The following is a 21,780-nucleotide window of genomic DNA, read 5'->3' on the forward strand; positions in this document are numbered from 1 at the left end:
ACACGCGTGTGCGGCCGTACACAGGGTGTGCGGCCGCACACACATGTGCAACCGTACACAACCACAAAGTTACAGAAAAATATATTTTCCTAGAAAAGCAAAGTATAAACCATATTTTTGACCCATCAAGTATCTATGGACTTTCCAAGCAAGCCTATCCCATTCCAAATAAGCATTAGCCCACACTATATAAATATAAGAGCCCATATTTAATTAGTAATACTTTTGATCTCTAAATTAATTCTAAATTAATTATAGATCAATACTAATTAAATAATATGATTTTATATTAATATATTAGAACTTATAATATATTAATAAATCGTAACTTATACTATTCTCAAAAGATTATCCATAAATTGTTCGGGTGAAGTGCAACCCAAATGGACCATGCCGGGTCGGGTAAAGTACATACCAAATATAGTTATGGACTTAGACACTATATCCAACAAGATGCCAGATCCAAAGTCTTCTCCTTTCTTTAATCTCCTCAACCTTCAAGTGTCCTTCTCAAAACCACAAGTTCCTCCCTCCAAGGCTCACACACACTGAAGGAAGCACCAAAATGCGACTAGGATTTCTTTATGGACTGGAAGAACAATGAAGGAGGCTACAAATGAGCCATTAGTTCTTTAAATAGGGTACCAACCCTAAACATTAGGGTTTCCCTCTACAGCACCTACTCGTTAAGTCGGGGCCTTCCGACTCGTCGAGTAGGTTCTAACTCCTGCGTCCACATAAATGATCTCTACTCGACGAGTTCGAGCTCCCCAACTCGTTGAGTCCATGCACAAAACCCTAAAAAAAATAGATAACTTAATTAATACATGGAACACGTGTTACAAATCTCCCCCACTTGAACTAGACTTCGTCCTCGAAGTCTGATGACACGAACAAGTCCGGGTAGTGATCTCACATCTCATCCTCTGGCTCCTATTCCCATTTGGAGCCCCTTCGGTGCTGCCATTGCACCTTTACTAGCATCACCTCCTTGTTCCGAAGAACCTTTGTCTGCCTATCTAGAATCACAATAGGCCTCTCAATGTAGTTCAAGCTCTCGTCCATCTGAATGTCATCTAAGGAAACGACCGCGGCCTCATCCGTGACACACTTCCGAAGCTGTGACACATGGAACGTGTTGTGAATCTGGCTAAGCACATCCAACAGATCCAAACGATAGGCCAGTTTGCCCACCCGGGTCATAATCCTGGACGGTCCAATATATCGGGGCCCCAACTTGCCTATCTTCTGAAACCTGATGACTCCCTTCCATGGAGAAACTTTTAGTAACACAAAGTCTCCTACCTGGACATCAAGATCCGATCGCTGTCGGTCATCATAGCTTTTCTAACGGCTCTGTGTGACTCGCAGCCGGACGAGAACCTGCTAAATCATTCCGGTAGTCTTGAGCACTACCTTAGTGCTCCTCAGGACTCGGTGTCCAACCTCACCCCAACAAACCGGGGTCCTACATCTCCTACCATACAACATCTCAAATGGAGGTCGGTCGATACTGGCATGGTAACTATTGCTGTATCAAAACATTTCCAATGGGAGATATATATCCCAACTCCCTCCAAAATCCAACACGCATTCCCAAAGCATATCATCAAGTGTCTGGATCGTCCTCTCACCCTGGCCATATGTCTAGGGGTGGTACGCCGTACTAAAATGCAACCGAGTGTGTAGTTCCTCGTGGAACTTCTTCCAAATCTAGATGTATATCAAACATCTCTATCAGAGACTACCAACAGTGTCACCCTGTGTCTAGCCACCACCTCTCGTACATAAATATCCGCCAACTTCTTAGCGGATATACTCTCAGAATCCGCTCTATCTTCCAGTTCTCTTTCTTTACACCCTCGACTTCAGCCTCTTTGATCATATCTGACAATGGAGATATCACCGTCATCCTCAAACAAATTTTCCCAATCGGGGAACTTGCTGTCTTGAGGCTCAAAGCATCGTCCACCACATTGCCCTTCCCGGGGTGTCACAAGATCTCACAGTTATAATCTTTCAGCACATCTAATCATGTCCTCTGTTGCATGTGGAGGTTATGTTGATCCATCAAATACTTCATACTCTTATGATCAGTATAAGTAGTGCACCGTAATCCATACAACTAGTGCCTCCAAATGTTGAGGAAAAACACCACTGCCTCCAATTCCAGGTCGTGAGTGGGGTAATTTGCCTCATGAGGCTTCAACTGCCTCGAGGCGTAAGCTATCACAAGCCCACTCTACATCAGTACCGCGCCTAACCCTGATATCGATGCATCACAGTACACTACCAAATCGTCTAACCCCTCGGGTAATACTAGAATCGGAGCCTCGCATAACCTCCATCTTAGGGCCTCAAAAGCCAACTGTTGATCCGTGCCCCATCAAAATGACACATTTTTCTTGGTCAAGCGGGTCAAAAGCACAACAATCTTGCAGAAATCCTGGATGAATCTCCGATAATAGCCCACTAAACCTAAAAAGCTACGGATCTCAGATGCGTTCTTTGGTATTTCCTATTGCATCATTGCCTCAACCTTCATTGGATCAACCGAAATGCCCTCCTTGTTGATGATATTGTTGGATTAATGTCTAAGTCCATAACTATAATTTGTAAGACTTGACCCGACTCGGCATGGTCCATTTGGGTTGCATGGCATCATGTACTTGGATAGACTAAAATGAGAGAAATAACACTTAAGGTTTATTAATATATTATAAGCTCTAATATATTAATAGGATTATTTAATTAGTATTGATCAATAATTGATTTAGAATTAATTATGTGATCAAAAGAAGACTAATTAAATATATGGGTTGATTGTGTAAATCATCCATACTTATATAGTGGGCTACTGCTCCATGGATTATCAAGTTGGGCTCAAACCCATTGGATGCTCCATGGTGTATTTAAACCCATGGATCCAAGGAAATAGAAAGCCATGACAATTAGGGTTTACTCTAATTGTAACAACTATATAAGCATCCTATTGATGTGAGAAATCGGCCACTAGATATGCATGGAGGGCAAGCCAATTCTTGAGGTGTTCTAATTTCTCTCTAAGTTATTCCAAGTGCTTATGGTGTTGTGTGAACCATTTGAGGTGTCACACTTGGGGCACTAGGCACTCAAGCTTCATGAAGACAACCACCAACAAAAGGTATGTTATTCTAACTTGTGTTATTCAAAGTTTTGTATGCTACAATACAACAATACCTTGGAAAGTTGATATTTGCATGTATAATAGAGAAAACATAGATCCAAGGTATTTAGGGTTGCATGTACACTTAGGAGTGTTAGATTGCTCAAAACCCAACAGTGGTATCAGAGCCTAGGCTTGTTTTCTTGTTGTACTTGCTTAAACTGCTTAAAAATCGACTTTTGGTGTTGTCTGCCCAGCAGACTCGCTGAGTCCATGAAGGGACTCGACGAGTCTAAGGCAAAACGCATCCAACTCGCCGAGTTTGTTCATGCACTCGACGAGTTGGAACCCCAGACAACCTATTTTCGAGTTTTGGTGCTGGAATTGGTCTAGAATCATTACCTTTGACTGTTTCGGGCTTATAAAACTTGTTTTGAATGTGGTAATGATTATGTTAAACCAATTTCAATGCTATAATAAAAGTTTCAATTTTATATGTGTTCATGTTATTCTTGAAAATTGTTGATTATGAATAATCATGCTTATGAGTTTTACTAGATCATAGGAATTGTGTGCAAATTGTTTGGTGATATAATTCGTGATCTTGTTGAAAATTGTATGGAGTTCATAACTTGTCCTCAAGTTATGAATTTTCAAGAATTTTATGTTTCCTTGATTTATGAGTTAGTTTAGATTGATAATGAAAAAATTATGTTTTAGTTGTTTTCAATCCATATTAGTCTAAAAGAAGTTCATAAAATATGTTTTTGTAACTTGTCTTCAAGTTATGTGAAAAGTCATATTTATGAATCTTAAAAACTCATAAAAGTTTTGTAGGTTACATAAAATATAAGAGTTTTTTCCATTAAATAGTTTAATGACTCCATACCTTGTCCTCAAGTTATGGATATTGAAGAGACACTTCTTTAAAGTGTTTTTAAAGAATAAGGGGTTACATTAAAATGAAGAGTCTTCATTTTAAATGAACCATTAAACTCATAAGTTATGATTTAAAGAGTCTTGAAAAGTTACTCCTCATGTTTACTTTAATTCCAAATTGAACATTGAAATTTTAAAAGTTTAAAATTCAACCCTTATACTATTATTATAATTTTAATTATATAGATATGTATAAGAGGAAGTCAATCTTACCGTTAGTAGGCCTCATTCACGAAGCCGGTCTATAAGGGGAGTATAAGGTTACTGCCTATAAAATGACAGTTTAATAGGTGTCCACTCTCACCCACCGCTTCCTTGACTGGTGGAGGGTCGTTAGCCGAACGGGTAGGAATGGACTATAATTCTCCCTTCATTAAAAGTATAATGAAAAATACTAAGTAACTAAACACTTATAAATTCCCAATCTTAGTTACATAGGAAAATGTGAAAAGGTGCTAGCCCATAAAATTACACTTTGTACCTTACCAAGTCGTTAGTGGAGCGTGTGTGGTTAACCGACACACTAACTTGGACTAGTAAGAGTGGCAAAGGGTAACTTGGCTTTATCATAGATCGGTGGAGCGTGTGTGGTTAACCGGTACATCTATTAGGTAATATTGTTAAGGGTACCAAGTCAATTTGTATGGTTATTCACACCTTGTTTGTGATCCTCGACATCCCAGTCACAAATTTGAGAGGGCACAATCGAGATTCAAACATGCCATTGAAAGTTCAATGTATCTCAAAAGATCTAGGAGTTTCAAATCCAATTAAAACTTAATTATATTTCATTTTCATGGTGTAAATTGGTAAATCGTCATTTACCTACCTTCAACTATTTTATAATTTGGATTATGGCATCCCTCTTCCAATAATAAATAGGTTGTTGGGTCCTAGCCTTAATATTTCATATTGGGTGTTATATTAAGGACTTTAAATCAACTAACTTGAATTTCTCCCATTATAGATGTCTAGTTTAGATAGCTATGGTCTTCCCAAATCTTTAGGAACAAGCTTCCTAATGAAGATGATATCCCAAATGGCAATCAAGGTGAAAGATCAATCCCTTTGTTGGGCATTTGTGGGACTAGAAATCATACTTCACTTCATCCACCTCCTCCAATAAATCTCCCTATCCCACAAGTTTTAAGACATGATAAGTTCTAAGTCACTCAATCCCTATTGGCAAGCAAAGTCTATATGTGCTTAGATCTTGGGGATTAAGCCACATTTTGACAAGTCGGGAGAGTCGAGTGTCGAAGTCTCGAGGTAGCTGGCTGCTGACTTGGTTCTTCAGTCACTCCCTGATGACAGGTCGTGACAAGACCCTTAATGATCTTACCCATTTGCTTGATGATGCTAAATCAGCAGTGATTTGGAGGATTAGTAAAGCAAATTGGATTGGAAGATCTACTATCCAAACCTATTTGGACATTGAAAATGGTGACATTGGAGGTCCAGGAAAAACCTTCTCGTCCCAATGGAAAGGGATCGGCCATATTCAACTCGGTTGACCAAATGGTAAAGAGAAAGGTTAAATCTGTGATAGTCCCATGTACCGTTTCCAAAGAGTCCATATGATTCTGTTGCCAAAGGAAAGACATTGGTTGCGAAGCTGCTAAATTTACCTGAAACATCTTAAGGATGGTAAAGTCAATAGGTTTGACTCTACTTCAGGTAAATTCCATTGTCTAACTCTATTAAGTTTCTATTCTGAGATTCTTATTGCTTAATGTGACGAGGTCACATGTTGATGTTTTAAGAATCAAAGAAAAGGTGAAGAAACTTAAAGGAAGTATATGCTGATTCTGATCACGAAGATGGATTTCGATCGCATGGTTCGGTGATCAGAATTTTGAGTTGTTACTTAAGAGTTATGATATATTGCTTAGGAATAGATAACAACAAGTTTTCCATATGGATTGTAAGGATAATTTTTTTTTTCCGCAAAGTTTTAAAATAAAAGGAAAAATGGTTTTGATTTTATTTATTTTAAGTATCCTTACAATGGCATTTGTGAAAAATTGTTGATTATATGTTTCCATTGATAAGCAATATAGGTAAATGGATTTGATTCTTTCATTAGTGGAAGTGTCATAATTTACCAAATAAGGAAAGATTCTCATCACCCAAGTTTCAGTTGGATAGAAACTTGGAATCATGCAAATTGTATTGTATGATCATGAGAATTTTTTATATATTTGGGAAATTAAGTCTAATTCCTTGTTCACATGTATATGTGAATCAAGTGAAGGACAAAGGGATCGGATACACTTGGGCGCTGATCAGGTCCACCACAAAGTTGATAAGATTATTCATTATGATTTACTAAAGTTTAGTAAATATGGTTATACTTACAAGTTTAAGTATAGTTCTGGATCATTGGAGAAGTTTCAATGTTAGACATAATGAGTAAGAAGAATCAAATAAGGCAGAAAGATAAAAGTTTCTCTAATCTGAAGAGATGGGAGAGTACTTGAGTATCTTGTTTTATGATTATCTTAGTGATTATGAAACCATGTCACAATTGATCCTCTGAGGACACCTTAGTTCATTTTGTTTGACTAAGGAGAGGAATCGTGAATTGTTGAAATGGTTAGATCAAAAGATAAATTATACTTCGTTCCAAAATTAAATCTTAGAATCATACTCCAAGATTAAGCCTTGAGTAACATAATCTTAAGAAAGGTTTAAAACACTTGTTAAATGTAGATTAAAATGTGTTCTTACTCTTGTACATTTGAAATTGGTAAGTTGTGATGTATTGGATAAAACAAAGACCAACTAAGACCAATTGTGAGAAGTGTTTAACTTGGTAAGAATCTACACTAACTCTTGAAAATTCGTTTTTGTCAAGGAATGGTTCTTGACAAAGAGAATCTTATATGTCAAGAGGTCAGTAGGAGTCTTAAAAGGATCTTAAGATAGATTCAAGAACTAATCAAGAGTTTTGTTAATCACTAGACCACGACTTGAGGTTTGTAACCTATCGTGTTGACATATTATGTGTCCATTCCAGTTCAAGTTGGTTTTGCATTGGAGTTCTAAGAGTTCTCAATTGGTTGCATAACAACTTGGAAGCAATGGCAGGCCCTTGAGCTGCCAGGTGGCAAGAAATTAGATTGAGTTCAGTCCATATGAGTTTGGATTTGTCATTATCCTTGTCTTTTGACTATGGTTTTGACAATTCATATGGATAAGAACACATACACCATTAAATCTAAGTGTCATAAGGTTTCTCTCCGGTTCATGAAAATGATAGTGAGGAAACTCTTTCGCTAAGTAGATTTAAGTGGATAGCAAGTGTGAAGTTTGCATTCTCATGTCGTTAATGGAGCGTGTGTGGTTGACCGGCACACTAACTAATGAGAATGGAAAAGGTTTAGAATTACATATGAGTTATCTAAGGAAAGGTTTAGACTCCAGGTGTATGATTTGATAAAGTCTTATCAAGACAATCTAGTATCAGAAATCTGAGTGATTTCTAGGTACATGTCAAAGCTAGTGGGAGCATAAAGTGTTATGCTAGTTAGATAATAATCATTATGCTAGTGGGGGCATGATGATTATGTTGCAAGTTAGCAATGTTAATTATAGAAAACAAAAGTTTCAACTCGCTTTGAAAAAGTTGTTTTACTATAATTAAGGGAGAGGAATTTATACTTCATTCCAATTCTACAAGCTTAGATTGAGATTTTAATCAACTTTAGTCAAGAATATATATGAATGTTATGTTGGAATGGTTCAACATAAGGAATTTCTATATATGTTGCTTTCTCAAAATTCGATTATGATTACGGCATCCCTCTTCATAGTTCGAATCATGAGAACATGGCAAATAAAAATTTTATAGCATGAATCGTATCCCATATGCTTCGGATATAGGATCGATTGCATGTGTTATAATATTCGTCCATTCTAAATTTTCCTAATGCTTAGGGCGTTAAGAAGGGAAAAGGGATTAGAAATGGATATGACTAAGATGATTATGCAATTGTCGAGAACAATTTGGGGTTTTCTAAAGTTTGGTTACTCATGGACAATTGGAAGTATAGAGTAAGGATCGTATTGACATATTTTTGGAAAGAGGCAACTCTTGTTCAAAAGTGATGGTCAAGATGGGAATATGGAATTGTTTCCATAGGTGGAAGTTATTCTTTGAATCTGTGTAAGATTAAAGAACTTAATGCAAAGAAGGATGTTCAAAGGAATGTACTTTGAATTTGAGACTTCATCTCCATGGAATTGCTTTCCATTGGAATACTTTGTGATGTTTGTTGCCAAGTCTTTGTGACTTGTGTGAATATCATTACAAGAGGATCATTGCATAGATTACGGTAAATGACAAGAACTTGGTATTCTTACATTTACAATAAGGATTGGGATTGTGAAATGAGAATCATTGAAGTCATGTTCAATTGATATACATTTCACAAAGAGATGACCATATGTAAACATAGTGTGCATACTTGGAGTATGGCATAGCTATTATTTAGAGAAACATAGTATGCATGCTTGGAGCATGGCATCACTACTGTTTCAATTCAAGTATTAAGTTGATTAATCGAAACATGAATAATGAGTGATCAATATGGTGCTTAGATAAAAGGTGTTTTATTTACGCTCAAAGTGTTGAGGCCATATAGGACTAGTATTATTTTGTGTTTCACTTTGCATGTTTTGACTTCCAGAATAACTAGGTCATTCTCCTGAATGACCAAATTATTCAAACCATCCACAGTCGGTCATATGTTGGAAGTAGATATGAATCAAGACTATCATGAATTTGTCTTGTATGATTTGTCTAAAGTGCTTTAGACAATGCAATAGTTGCTACAATGAGTACTCATAAGGGCTGAGTATTGGATTTAACCCACGCTCATTTGGATTCACTTCGTGGATTTTATCACGAGTGAATCATGAGACGATAATATCTTATATTCTTCAAACCTAGAGATATGAGTTGTTGCCTATGATTTGGTTATACATTGATTGTACGAAAACGCATTGCTAACTCGATGCTATAAAACGTACCTTTGTGTATGATTCAACAAGTGGTCAGTACAAGCATATGAGTCGAAGTTTATCCATTCCTTTTACCCTCAAAGGGATAAAAATGATATCTGTGGGCCCCTCGATGATTTAGTGATGACAAAAGTAAGTGCTCGTCCGGGCCTGGACTGATTTGATTTGTTCAATTAGTCAGTCATAAATCAGAAATCGGGAAACAACAAATGGACAGAGAGAATGATTATAATCCATGTCTCAGTCCATATGATATCTAGAATGGAGGAATATATGATCACTTATCCAATGGACAAGTCATTGACAAAGGTCAGAGTTCATCTACAAGGTCAGAGTTCGACAAAAGTTTTGAGAGCTATGATTGCCAGTCAGTTCTTGAAGTCATACGCAATAATAGTTTTAGACTTATCCAAGTGGGAGACTGTTGGATTAATGTCTAAGTCCATAACTATAATTGGTAAGACTTGACCCGACCCGGCATGGTCCATTTGGGTTGCATGGCATCATGCACTTGGATAGACTAAAATGAGAGAAATAACACTTAAGGTTTATTAATATATTATAAGTTCTAATATATTAATAGGATTATTTAATTAGTATTGATCAATAATTGATTTAGAATTAATTATGTGATCAAAAGAAGACTAATTAAATATATGGGTTGATTGTGTAAATCATCCATACTTATATAGTGGGCTAATGCTCCATGGATTATCAAGTTGGGCTCAAACCCATTGGATGCTCCATGGTGCATTTGAACCCATGGATCCAAGGAAATGGAAAGCCATGACAATTAGGGTTTACCCTAATTGTAACAACTATATAAGCATCCTATTGATGTGAGAAATCGGCAACTAGATATGCATGGAGGGCAAGCCGATTCTTGAGGTGTTCTAATTTCTCTCTAAGTTATTCCAAGTGCTTATGGTGTTGTGTAAACCATTTGAGGTGTCACACGTGGGGCACTAGGCACTCAAGCTTCATGAAGACAAGCACCAACAAAAGGTATGTTATTCTAACTTGTGTTATTCAAAGTTTTGTATGCTAGAATAGAACAATACCTTGGAAAGTTGATATTTGCATGTATAATAGAGAAAGCATAGATCCAATGTATTTAGGGTTGCATGTACACTTAGGAGTGTTAGATTGCTCAAAACCCAACAGATATGCCCTAAAAATTGTTCCTCTCATAGCCAGAAATCACACTTGGAGAACTTGGCATAAGTCTCTCCGCCCTCAGTGTCTCCAATACATCCCTCAGATGTTGCTCATGTTACTCCCTGGTCTTAGAATAGACCAGGATATCGTCAATAAAACGATTACCGACCGATCCAGTATCAGTCTACATACTTTGTTCATGAGATCCATGAACGCTGCTAGGGCATTGGTCAGCCCAAATGGCATCACCACAAACTCATAGTTCCCATACCGAGTCCAGAAAGTTTACTTTGGTATATCCTCCTCTCGAATCCTCATCTGATGATACCCCGTCTGAAGATCATTTTTGGAAAACCAAGACTTACCTTGTAGTTGATCAAACAAATCATTAATCATCAGTAACGGATAACGGTTCTTCACCGTTAGTTTGTTCAGCTCTCGATAATCAATGCACATCCATCCTTATTTTTCACGAACAGGATCGAAGCTCCCCACCGGGAACTGCTCGGACGGATAAACCCTTGGTCAAGCAACTCTTGAAGCTGCGTAGATAGCTCTTGCATCTCGGGCGGTGCTAGTCGGTACGGTGCCTTTGCTATCGGAGCGGCACCAGACACTAAATCAATGCGAAACTCCACTTGCCTCTCCGGAGGCACTCCTGGTAACTCCTTAGGAAAGACATCCCGAAACTCTTATACAACTAGCACACTGCCCACATCCGGCATGGTCTCAACCCTTGTATTCGAGATATATGCCAGAAACCCCGTACAACCCATTTGTAGAAATCTCCTAGCTCTCACGACTGAACAAAGGGTTCGCCCCCTGCAAGGCCTTCTCACCATGAATAACCAGTTCTCCCCCACTTGGGGTTTGACCCTCACCATCTGGCACTCACGATCGATCATGGCCCCGTTGGCCCCCAACGAGTCCATCACAACAATAACCTTCAACCCTCGCAATGGTATCGGGACTGAATCAACACAAAACCTCTCCCCAAGAACATTTAGAACACAGTCTCGATACACCTTCGCAGCACTCATAGTTCAATCGTCCGCAATTTCCACCTCAAGCAGGGAATCCAAACTTCCCAACGCATCCCAAAACTTCTTGTTAAGCGCAAGAGACACAAATGATCGGGTAGCTCCCAAATTGAACCAAACATGAGCAGCCGTACCATTAACTAAAAAGGTCCCTATACATAAGCATAATATACACATAATCAATGCAATATATCTAGAGCAGGAAGATAAAATACGTACCGGCCACAACATTTGGCACTGTTTAAGCATCCTCGGTATTTAACTGAAACGCATGGCTCTTCACCTCTGGAGCATCCGTCTTAGCTGGGCGGCCATTAGTAATCCTCATTGTAGCGGGCGCAGGCGTCGCCACTACTCCTCCTCCTCACTGCAACCTCGGACAATCGACCTTTTTATGGCCAGCCTGGTTGTAGTGGAAACAAAACAAGCCCTTCTTAGGGAAATCCCTGCTTAAGTGACCCAGCTGGCCACATGCATAAGATCCTGAGCCCGCTATCCGACAAGCCCCACTGTGTAGTTTACCGAAGTTGGCACACCGACCCCGGCCCAGTTGGCCCCTACTGGAACAATCTGAGGTCTTAGGCTTTTTAGCCTGACCTACTACTGCCTATGCCTGCTCAGGATTCTGCTTAGTGTGGAAGTCTAACTCCATCTCCCGCTTACAGGCCTTCTCTACCATCTAATTCATGGTTTTGCACCCTATGAAGCTCACAAACTTCAGGATATCACCCCTGAGCATGGAATGATACCTCGTCCTCCTTATGTCCTCATCTGTAGCATACTGTTGGATCAACATTCCTCGTTACCGAAACTTGGCGGTCATCTCCACCACAGTCTCGGTAGTCTATTGGAGCTCCTGGAACTCCCTCACCAACCGTTGCACCTCAATAGCTGGTGCAAAGTCCAAATCAAATCGCCGAAGAAACTCAGCCCATGTTATCTCAGCAATATCGGTTGTTCCCACCTGACTAGTCACCTCTCAGCATACCAGAAGCAAAACCCACCTTTTCCGCATCAGGGCAAGAACTCGTGTGCTAGGCTTTCTCTATATCCGCCACCCAGCATTGGCTAACAATGGGATCCCTGACCCTAAAAAACTTTGGCGCCCCGCGCGCCTTGAACTCCGAGAACGAGGGAGTACGGGCCCCAACCTAGCCCGTAACAATCTCGGCTCTGAATTCCCTAAGCCTCTCCTCTATGATCCTCATCATGCCCTCCTTGACCATACTAAAGATAACTGAGGTAGCATCAAGGATGCCCCTTATAACCTCGACTGCGATGAGCTCACGCAGCCTCTCGTCGATGGGATTGGTACCATCGCCCGACCCAGATCCAAATCCCAATCCTGATCCCCAGCTCCATGCCGTGTCACCACCATACTGTACTGCAATACCATAAACCATTATGATCAGGATGTCCATAGAGGGAATCTTCCCACACGGGTCCTCCTTAGAGCTTCCAGGTCTAACATTGGTTCGGGTACAGGTCCTATGCTTTCAGTAGTATGGGCCCAATACTACCTTCCACACATACGTGTACCATCCCCAAGGCTCTACATGATAACTCCAATTCGTCCCAAAATAAATCATATTCCACATACTATCGCATATCTCAAATCCTAGGCGATCCTAACATTTTCTCTACCCACATCAATCATACCAATCATATCAGGGTGCCTTTATGCATGCAAATTATACATAGAAAAGGATCGAATACACTTTCGAATAAGAGATTCTACCCTAGGACCACAACCATACAAGGAACAGGAAATAAAGCCAAATCAATCATTCTAAGGCTATAACTCCTAACCATATACAATTTTAAAACCATACACATATCAAGATCCATACGATTATCATAGCCTAAATATTAGTGCAACATGGCTAACATATTGGGGAACTACTTACTTGGCTCGACTAATCACGTGCGTTGCATTCTTCTCTTTTCCATTCTTTAAATGTTTTAACTTTTATTTTATTTTTGAAAACAATTTTACCATTCCTTAGTTTTAGCCCCGACACACCCGAGGGTGTTCCTAAATCCCTCAAACCAAGGCTCTGATACCAACTTGTAACAACCTAATTTTCAAGAGAAAATTTTCATTTTTTTGATTAACCAAAATACTTTCCACAAACCATGAAATCCCAAATACAATTGTTTTCAAAATTCATATCAATTACAATTTTATTCCAAGTCATCGGAGTGTCCCATAAAAATGCTTGAGAGAAAGTGCACGTCGCGTCATCAAGCCTTGCCTAAGCCCTTAGGCTTGGATGTACCTGAAGCAAATCCACAAACCGTAAGCTAATGCTTAGTGAGTTGTCGAGAGCATACCCCACATACAATCCACATAACACATATTATATTAGCTATAAAAGTTACACATATCATATAAGCCATGCAAACAAACATATAAAGATGCCATGGGCTCCCCCCACATGGTCTTATACCAAAGTTCCATGGGCTCCGCCCATGGGCTTTAACTAACAAGCCATGGGCTCCCCCACATTGTCTTTCATTCGATTGCCATGGGCTCCCCCATGGTCTCTAATTATCAAGCCATGGGCTACCCCACATGGTCTTGTCCAAGTGTCATGGGCTCTTCCCATGGTCTTCTTTGCAAGTATCATATAATCACTAGCATACCACTTAGCATACAGCTAACTATCATACCACACATCTCTACTACAACTAGTGTACCACATATCATAAAATGGGTCGACCTTGGTGCCTTAGACCCATTGGTATGGTGAGGAGACTCACCTCTCGAATGCTGAACTGACAAGATAAGATCAGATATATCTCATGCACCGGTCCAACTAAAACGCCTATAATCAACATGTGATTAGCTTGTCAAAAATCCTGAAATACCATAAATACCCTCACAATCAACCCTGGTCAATCCCTGGTCACAGTCAAGGTCAACAGTCCATGTTGACCTCAACTCATCGAGTGCATCCAGTAACTCATCGTGTTCCTCCCGAGTCTATTCCACTGAATCCCAAGTCAACTCGCCGAGTCACCTAAGTGACTCGTCGAGATCATCGAATATCCAGAAAACCAAAAGTTCATTCAGACCAGCACTCTAATCCTTCACTACGCTCATTCGGAAACTCGAAAACGAGTAAGCACTACCCCGACTCGTCGAGTCGACCAATGGACTCGACGAGTTCCTTCAGTCCTTTTGTGTTCAGTCCTTTTCAGTGGGATCTAAGGTTCTAAACTTCAGATCCAACTTCCCTTAGTGCAAATACCATCTAAACTTGCAATCTATACGTGCATGCAAGGCCTCCCAGGCTATAACATCAAAACTAAGCTTCCTACAAGGTTTTAGTGCATGGAAAGGACCTAAGTTGAACAAAATGAGCAAATTTATGTCATTCAGGACCTAGTGATGCCTAAATCTGGAACCATATCCTTGTGATAAGTCCAAATCCGAGTATGACCCCATTTTGCACCAAAAGTGACCATATTCTTCCATAAAAGGAGATCTAAGCAAATAGAGATCAAGTTAGCAAATTTTTAGATCTAAATGGATGCTAACAACAAGTAGATGTTGGATCCAAAGCCTTCTCCTTTCTTCAATCTCCTCAACCTTCAAGTTTCCTTCTCAAAAGCACAAGTTCCACCGTCCAAGGCTCACACACTCAAGGAAGCACCAAAATGCGGCTAGTGTTTCTTTCTGGACTGTAAGAATGATGAAGAAGGCTACAAATGAGCCATAAGTTCTTTAAATAGGATACCAATCCCTAAAAATTAGTGTTTCTCTCTACAGCGCCTACTCGTCGAGTCGGGGCCTTCCGAGTCGTCGAGTAGGTTCTAAGTCTCGCATCCACATAAATGATCTCTACTCGATGAGTTCGAGCTCCCCAACTCGCTGAGTCCATGTACAAAACCCTAAAAATATAGATAACTTAATTAATACTGTGAACAGGTGCTACAAGCATGGTAAAAAGTTTATAGGTTGGTTCCTATATCAAATACGACAGAGAAACAAGTCATTGCCTAGTTTTCATAGAGTTTATGGGCTTGGCCTTATTGACAAATTATAGTTCTTTTGCTCATGTATATATATATCTTGAATTCGTATAACATAATATATATATATATATATATATATATATATATATATATATATATATATATATATAAATGAAAGTTTTTTGCCACATGTCCTCTTCTCTTTTACTTGGACACATGACATTTTCTAGAATTTTTAAATTTTCTATTTTCCACTTGTCATTTTATTGTATTTTTCATTTTATTAAATTAAAATTTCATATTTAATATGTAATTTATTTATTAGAAAGAGTTTATAAATGTAATGTATTTAATACATTAAAGCCTATTAATTTTAATAATTCAATTTTTTTTTTGCATTTTTGTTATAAATTCAAAATTTTTCAAATTGTTAAAATTTCATATTTAATTTTTCTTTTTTAAACCCATATAATACATGGGTCTCACACCTAGTGTGTATATATATATATATATATATATATATATATATATATATATATATATATATATATATATATATATATATATATATATATATATATATATACCCCCTCCTTCCCTCTCTCGTGTTTGCATATGGACTTAGTTTATCAATCTGATGCTGTGAACCACGGAAATACTGTTTTTTATTTATTTATTTATTTATTTATTTATTTATAACTTTGTGTTTAGAATTGTAAATAGTTGGCTGGCGTAATTAAAACCTCACAATAGGTTAGTGAGACTAGCTTGGAATTTGTCTTCACCGCTTATGAACTTTTTCTAATGCGGATAGAGTGAACTGAAATCGTCCTTTTGTCGTATTCGCGATAGTGTCATGCAATTCAAGGTCTACGTGATAGTCAAATGCAGTTTCTTTTATTTGTTTTGGGTAATCGTTTTAATTAAGGCAGGCTATGAGTGCTATTGGTTACGTTCCATTGCTAATTCGGTGGGGGTTAAAGGAACCCAAAAGACCTATTTCCATGAAGCTAGTCGTACAATATTGTTGGGGTTTTTTTAGAACTTTTGGAATACATTCTTTTTAAAGAGGATAAATAACAAAAGAACTCTTCATTCGAGTTTTCAAAAATGATGTCAAGAGCGTATGCTTGATTGGTTAACCTGGTTGTCTTCTTCTTATCAAGCTTTCTCCTCGATTTAGCGCAATTGTTTTGTTAGTGTCTTATGTCTATGAAAATAAGCGAGAAGTTTTATGTCAGAAAGGTAAGAAAATAAACAAGAGAAATATACTTTTAGGTTCAATTTATTGTAAGTTTAGCTCAAGGAAAAATCCAAAAGAATATAACAAAATTTAACAGGTTTTATCATCACTAAACCCTTTTCTCCATTTTTTTTTTCATGTTTTAGACGTTGGCCCCATTATATATATTGAATTAAAATCATAAGTGAAAACAAAGAATTATTACTAGTCAATTCTTATGAAAATACCAAACGATATTGTTATATCCTAACGTTATAAAAGTGATGATCTTTTATCAATTTTTTTTTAAGAATCAAACGAAACCGACTGTCACATTTTCTGACGGATATGTCGATACGAATTGATTTGATCTCATATGTAGTAAAGAAAAAGACAAAGCATACATACAGCTGAAGTCTGTATGACAAATCCTAAAGACAAAAACTCTACAATAAAGTGAAAAAACTTAACTGCAATATGTGATTTCTTGCCATAGTACCCTATGCGATAGACGACGCCCTGCTTAACTTAGTGCCTCTGGAGTTATGCGTCAACAAGGTCTATATCACTGTCGTTCATTTTCCAATTTGAGGCCAACATGGTCTTAAGGGCACATTGACCCTTATATTATCATTAGTATGATCTACAATCAGACCCCTCTACTAACCTACACTCGGTCAAGTACAACCTTGTGACTTTTAGTACGTAATAGCTAGTGTTTCTTTTTTCCTTTTAGTTATAAAGTTCAAAAGCACTTTCAGTACGTTCTCTTTGTTGTGTGTGTGTGTGTGTGTGTGTGTGTGTGTGTGTGTGTGTGTGTGTGTGTGTGTGTGTGTGTGTGTGTGTGTGTGTGTGTGTGTGTGTGTGAGAGAGAGAGAGAGAGAGAGAGAGAGAGAGAGAGAGAGAGAGAGAGAGAGAGAGAGAGAGAGAGATGATGTAGATACGTTAGACAAAGGACTACATGTTTCTTGTCTGACAAGAATTTGGGATGTTTAAAATAAATAATTTAATCGCTCCCTTCTAAATATATGAAGACAACTCTTGTCAAATGGCAGGTACACACCATGTTACCTAGGGGCCCAAGATGTAGTACACTACAAATTAATCCGAAAATTTCACAAGCAACAATTGAATTTATGAAATATTCAGATAAATTAAACCCACATCCGTGTGAGTGAGAGAGCTTGGAGTTTAATTAAAAGCAAATCCATATCATGGAATTGTTCAATATAGCATGTTTTATATTAATGGAATTTTAACTAATTGAAAATAATAACTGATGGAACTATCCCAGCAAGTTTCGTACACTTTCAAAGATCTCGAATTCAGCTGATTTGAACTTTCTGATTTTCCTTTCCACGAAAAACCCACTAAAATCAATCATTTTCCTTGCAGTTTGGATGATCCACCATGTGCATGACTTCCCTGTGTTGACGATGAATCCATTTTTGGGTCCAGTGAACTGATGTTGATACGACCATGGTGTTGTTGTTGCTGCTGTGGTTGTTGTGTTTGTGTTTGTGTTTGTGTTTGTTGTTGTTGTTGTTGTTGATCTCTCTGCGAGTAACCCACACCTAGAAAATCAAGAGTCGTTCTATTCGAGTTTCCAACGCTTAAAGAGAAGTTGTTTTGATTAAACTTGGTAGCCTCATTCATGTTCCCAAAATTCATGTTTCTATTTCGATTCCCTCCATACCCATCAAACATAGATGGAGCTCCACCACTTCTAAGAGTGTTCATAAGTCCTTGTAGCTGATTATCACTCTCCATCTCCGATTGTAAAGACTGGTCTCCTCTAACATCAAAGCTGGTGGCAGATAGACTTTGGCGACCTGTATGTGTTTTCGCATCACCACCAACAGTGCTCGTGGAAGAGCTTCCGAAGCTTTTCAACAGTGTGGTTGCGTTATTGTTGCTTGTGGTAGAACCCATCTGAGCTGCCTTCTGCAGCAAGGCTGTAGCAGACATGTGGGGTGTCATTGGACTTTCTTGATGCGGATTATTACTGTTGAGGAACATGTGGTCATGACTTCCACCTCCGGTGTTGAATTGATGATCAGGAAGCATGAAACCAGAAGATGACATATTCGAGTTATTTTGGGTATCGTTCTCACTGTTTTTCAAACCATTCGTGGGATTACTATTACCTGAGAAGAACCCTAAGTTGAAAAGATTAGGAGTGATTTTGGTGTTGTTGCTATGTAAATCAGGAAGTTGCATCAACCCATGAATGTTTGGCTTGTTTCCCATTAACCCATGTTGTTGGCTTTGTTGATCATAATCGAACACTTGGTTCAACCCTTGGTTTGGATCAGATAAAAAGAAAGGAGACGATGAATTCGCCATTTGTTGCTGTTGGGATTGAGGGAACAGAGGTGTTTGACTCGGTGGAAGCATAACTTGCTCGAAGTTTGCATTCCCTAGGCTTAACATGTTTGTAGTTGATGATTGGTGGTTTTGATCATGTAATTGGGAAAGACCTAAATTCATCGAATTACTAAGATGGCTTCCAAAAAGATGGCTACCAATAGACCCAAGAGCTGACGGATGCCTTGCACTTTCTTGAGCTAATGCATCACAAAAAGCCCGATGCGTGATAAAACTGTCACGCCTGAAAAAGCCATTGATTATAAAAAGGAAATGTATTAGGTCATTAATTGTATACGTACACACATATATGTAAGGTAAATAGGTAAATGACGCAATGAAAAAGACATGACATGCATGAATCATGATGATTATATATATACAAATGTATGTCACTCGTCAAAATGGAATCTAACAATCCGGGTACCAATATTTGTTCTCTATATCAAGCAGAAGATGATGATGATAGTGTCTGAAAAGATGATATTTCAATGTATAAAATGATAGTATAAATAATTGAAGATTAATTTACAGCAAAGTTATATGAACCATACTACGTAAGAACTTTGTCTCTACTTCCAATAAAAAGTTGGCTCTTGTCTACTTTGAGTAATCAATCCTATAAAGGAGCAATAAAATTAAAAAGATTCCATATTACTGATGTCCTGAAAGTGTTTCCTAAATTGTGATGAAAAAGATAAAAATGGTTAATCGTTACTTTTTTGTAAATCATTGCACTCTTCTTCTTTTCATTTCTTTCTTCATTTTCAGAAAATATTCGAGAGGTGAGACAGACAGCCCGCAAGAAGCAAAGAGCATACCACCGGTGTGGATGTATCCACTCCATAAGACAACAAATATACAGCAAAGACCCTCACCGTTACCATTGTCTACTGACATCCACGTGACTACAGACTACGTCCCAAAAAAAAACATCTTGTAAGGTGGCGTATTTCCCTAGAAAATATAGCATCTTATCAAAGCTAAAAACACACACTCAAACACATTGTTGAAATCATCGATGGAATATTTCCAACAATTCTCAAACTCAATTTTGACCCATGTAACGAATTATATATTTCTCAACATTCTAAATCTTTTTTTTTAAGAGAAAAAATTAAAGGACGACTAAAAGAAATTAATATAGACGAATTTAATTAATGTATTATATACCTTGAGAAAAGGGTGCCACAATCGCATCGATATTCACGGGTGCCACAAGTTTTAGAGTGAGCTTTCCAGTCGGATTGAACAGCATATTTCTTGGAGCACTTCTCGCACTTGTATTTCTTCTCGCCATGTTTTCTTGAATAGTGTTTCTTGATTCCAGTGAGGTCTCCTAATGCACGAGAAGGGTCATGGTGGACGCATGAAGGCTCTGGACATAGATACACTTTCCTCTTCACTTCTTTGTTGCTTTTTTGCTTTAGCTTCCATGGTAGATTGTGTCCTCTTCTATGTAGTTGCAAGTTTTGTTCTCTTTGAAACCCTTTGTTGCATACTTCACATATAAACCGGTTTGTTGCCATTAGGGTCTTTGGTGACAACGCTATCACCTCCGCATCTGGATCTGTTGTTTCGATTCGTTTCAAAGAAAACCCAAAGTTATTTGGAAAAAACAAAAAGAGAAGAAGAACAAAACTGAAAGCTAATTAATATAGAAAACTACAAAAGATATATAATTAACATTTTGGTTATACACAAAGGAGCCAATACAGATTTATTTCGCTCATGAAGTCTATTCACATGATATGATTGTTTAAAAATGATTATAATTAGTAAAAGTGAATAGTAACCATTTGCTTTATAAAATTAGGGTTTTCCATAGAAGATTTTCTCACTGAAACCATAGAGGACAAAACGAAGAACAATCAAAACAAAGTGATTGCTAGCTTCTTTAAGTCATAACTTAACAATGGTTTCAAAGATTGGAAAAGGATGAATGAATTAATCATTGTTTTTCGAAAATGAATTGTATTTAACTATTTATAAAATTCAACATGCGAAAAGCAGGAAATAAGATAATTGTTTGGGTACTTGCTTGGAGTTCCTGGAAGGCTTCTCTTCTTCTTCTGTTGAGCTGCTGCTGATTGAATAGTTGAAGAAGATGTAGGTATTGAAGAAACATGTTGTTCTTCGTCTGATCTTGCCCCATAAAATGAAGTTGATGAAGAAGCTGCTGCCATTTCTTATAGACTCAACCTAACAAAATCAGTTTAATTCCCTTGATCATATGAATCTTTAAACCATCACAAGCGTCATCAGATTCAACAAATCTTTTAACAAAAACTGCCTGCAAGATTTGAAAAACCCCGAAAAGGACAGGATTATATCTTACATATGGCACCAAGAGAAGAGAATATCATAAAACCGCTAAAATCCGGGGAACTAGTAAAGTGAAGAGAAAAAAGGTTGAATTCATAGACTGTATAATAAGACCTGTTTTTTTTTCTCCTGTGCTTGTACCGATTCTCCTACTCTTCTTTTAATATAATAATAGTAACTTTGTTTGGCAGTGTCTATTTGCTTGTTCTTCAATTATTTGTTGCTATCTTGTATATATACATACAAACCTAAATACGTACGTACATACATACAATATAGAGACCTCTCTCTCTCTCTCCTCTCTTGAAAAGAATTCCTGATTTTCCTCACCAATGTGTACAAAAAAGAATAATATAATCATATATGGTAAGAAATTCTTTTTTTAAGAGGTGGTGGGGGAGGGGAAGTTGCTGTCCATGCAGCTCAGAGGCGGGGCTTGAGAGAGAGAGGGAGGGTGGGGGGGTTATAGGGTGGGGTATCACAATCTGCCATCTCTTCTTATTTTCGTATCTTTTCACCATTTCATAAAGACAACACACTCTTCCGTCACTCTTTTCTTTTTCGATTATCATCCCTAT

General features: G+C 38.0%; 1 protein-coding gene across 2 annotated transcripts; it reads right to left on the bottom strand.

Annotated features, from left to right (window-relative positions):
• Positions 1 to 17,700: 17,700 nt before the first annotated feature.
• Positions 17,701 to 21,372, bottom strand: LOC111911975 (protein indeterminate-domain 5, chloroplastic). Of its 2 annotated transcripts, XM_023907744.3 has the most exons (4): positions 21,216 to 21,372; positions 20,919 to 21,079; positions 20,051 to 20,447; positions 17,701 to 19,121 (listed from the first exon to the last, which is right to left on the bottom strand). In XM_023907744.3, the coding sequence occupies exons 2-4, from the start codon at positions 21,061 to 21,063 to the stop codon at positions 17,891 to 17,893; spliced, it is 1,773 nt and encodes a 590-aa protein (XP_023763512.1). In that variant the 5' UTR covers positions 21,064 to 21,079; positions 21,216 to 21,372; the 3' UTR covers positions 17,701 to 17,890. The 2 variants fall into 2 exon arrangements, with proteins under 2 accessions (XP_023763512.1, XP_023763510.1); XM_023907742.3 differs by having other exon boundaries at positions 20,919 to 21,333.
• Positions 21,373 to 21,780: the final 408 nt, after the last annotated feature.

The sequence above is a fragment of the Lactuca sativa genome, chromosome 5, assembly GCF_002870075.4.
Source record: "Lactuca sativa cultivar Salinas chromosome 5, Lsat_Salinas_v11, whole genome shotgun sequence".
Taxonomy (NCBI): Eukaryota; Viridiplantae; Streptophyta; class Magnoliopsida; order Asterales; family Asteraceae; genus Lactuca; species Lactuca sativa.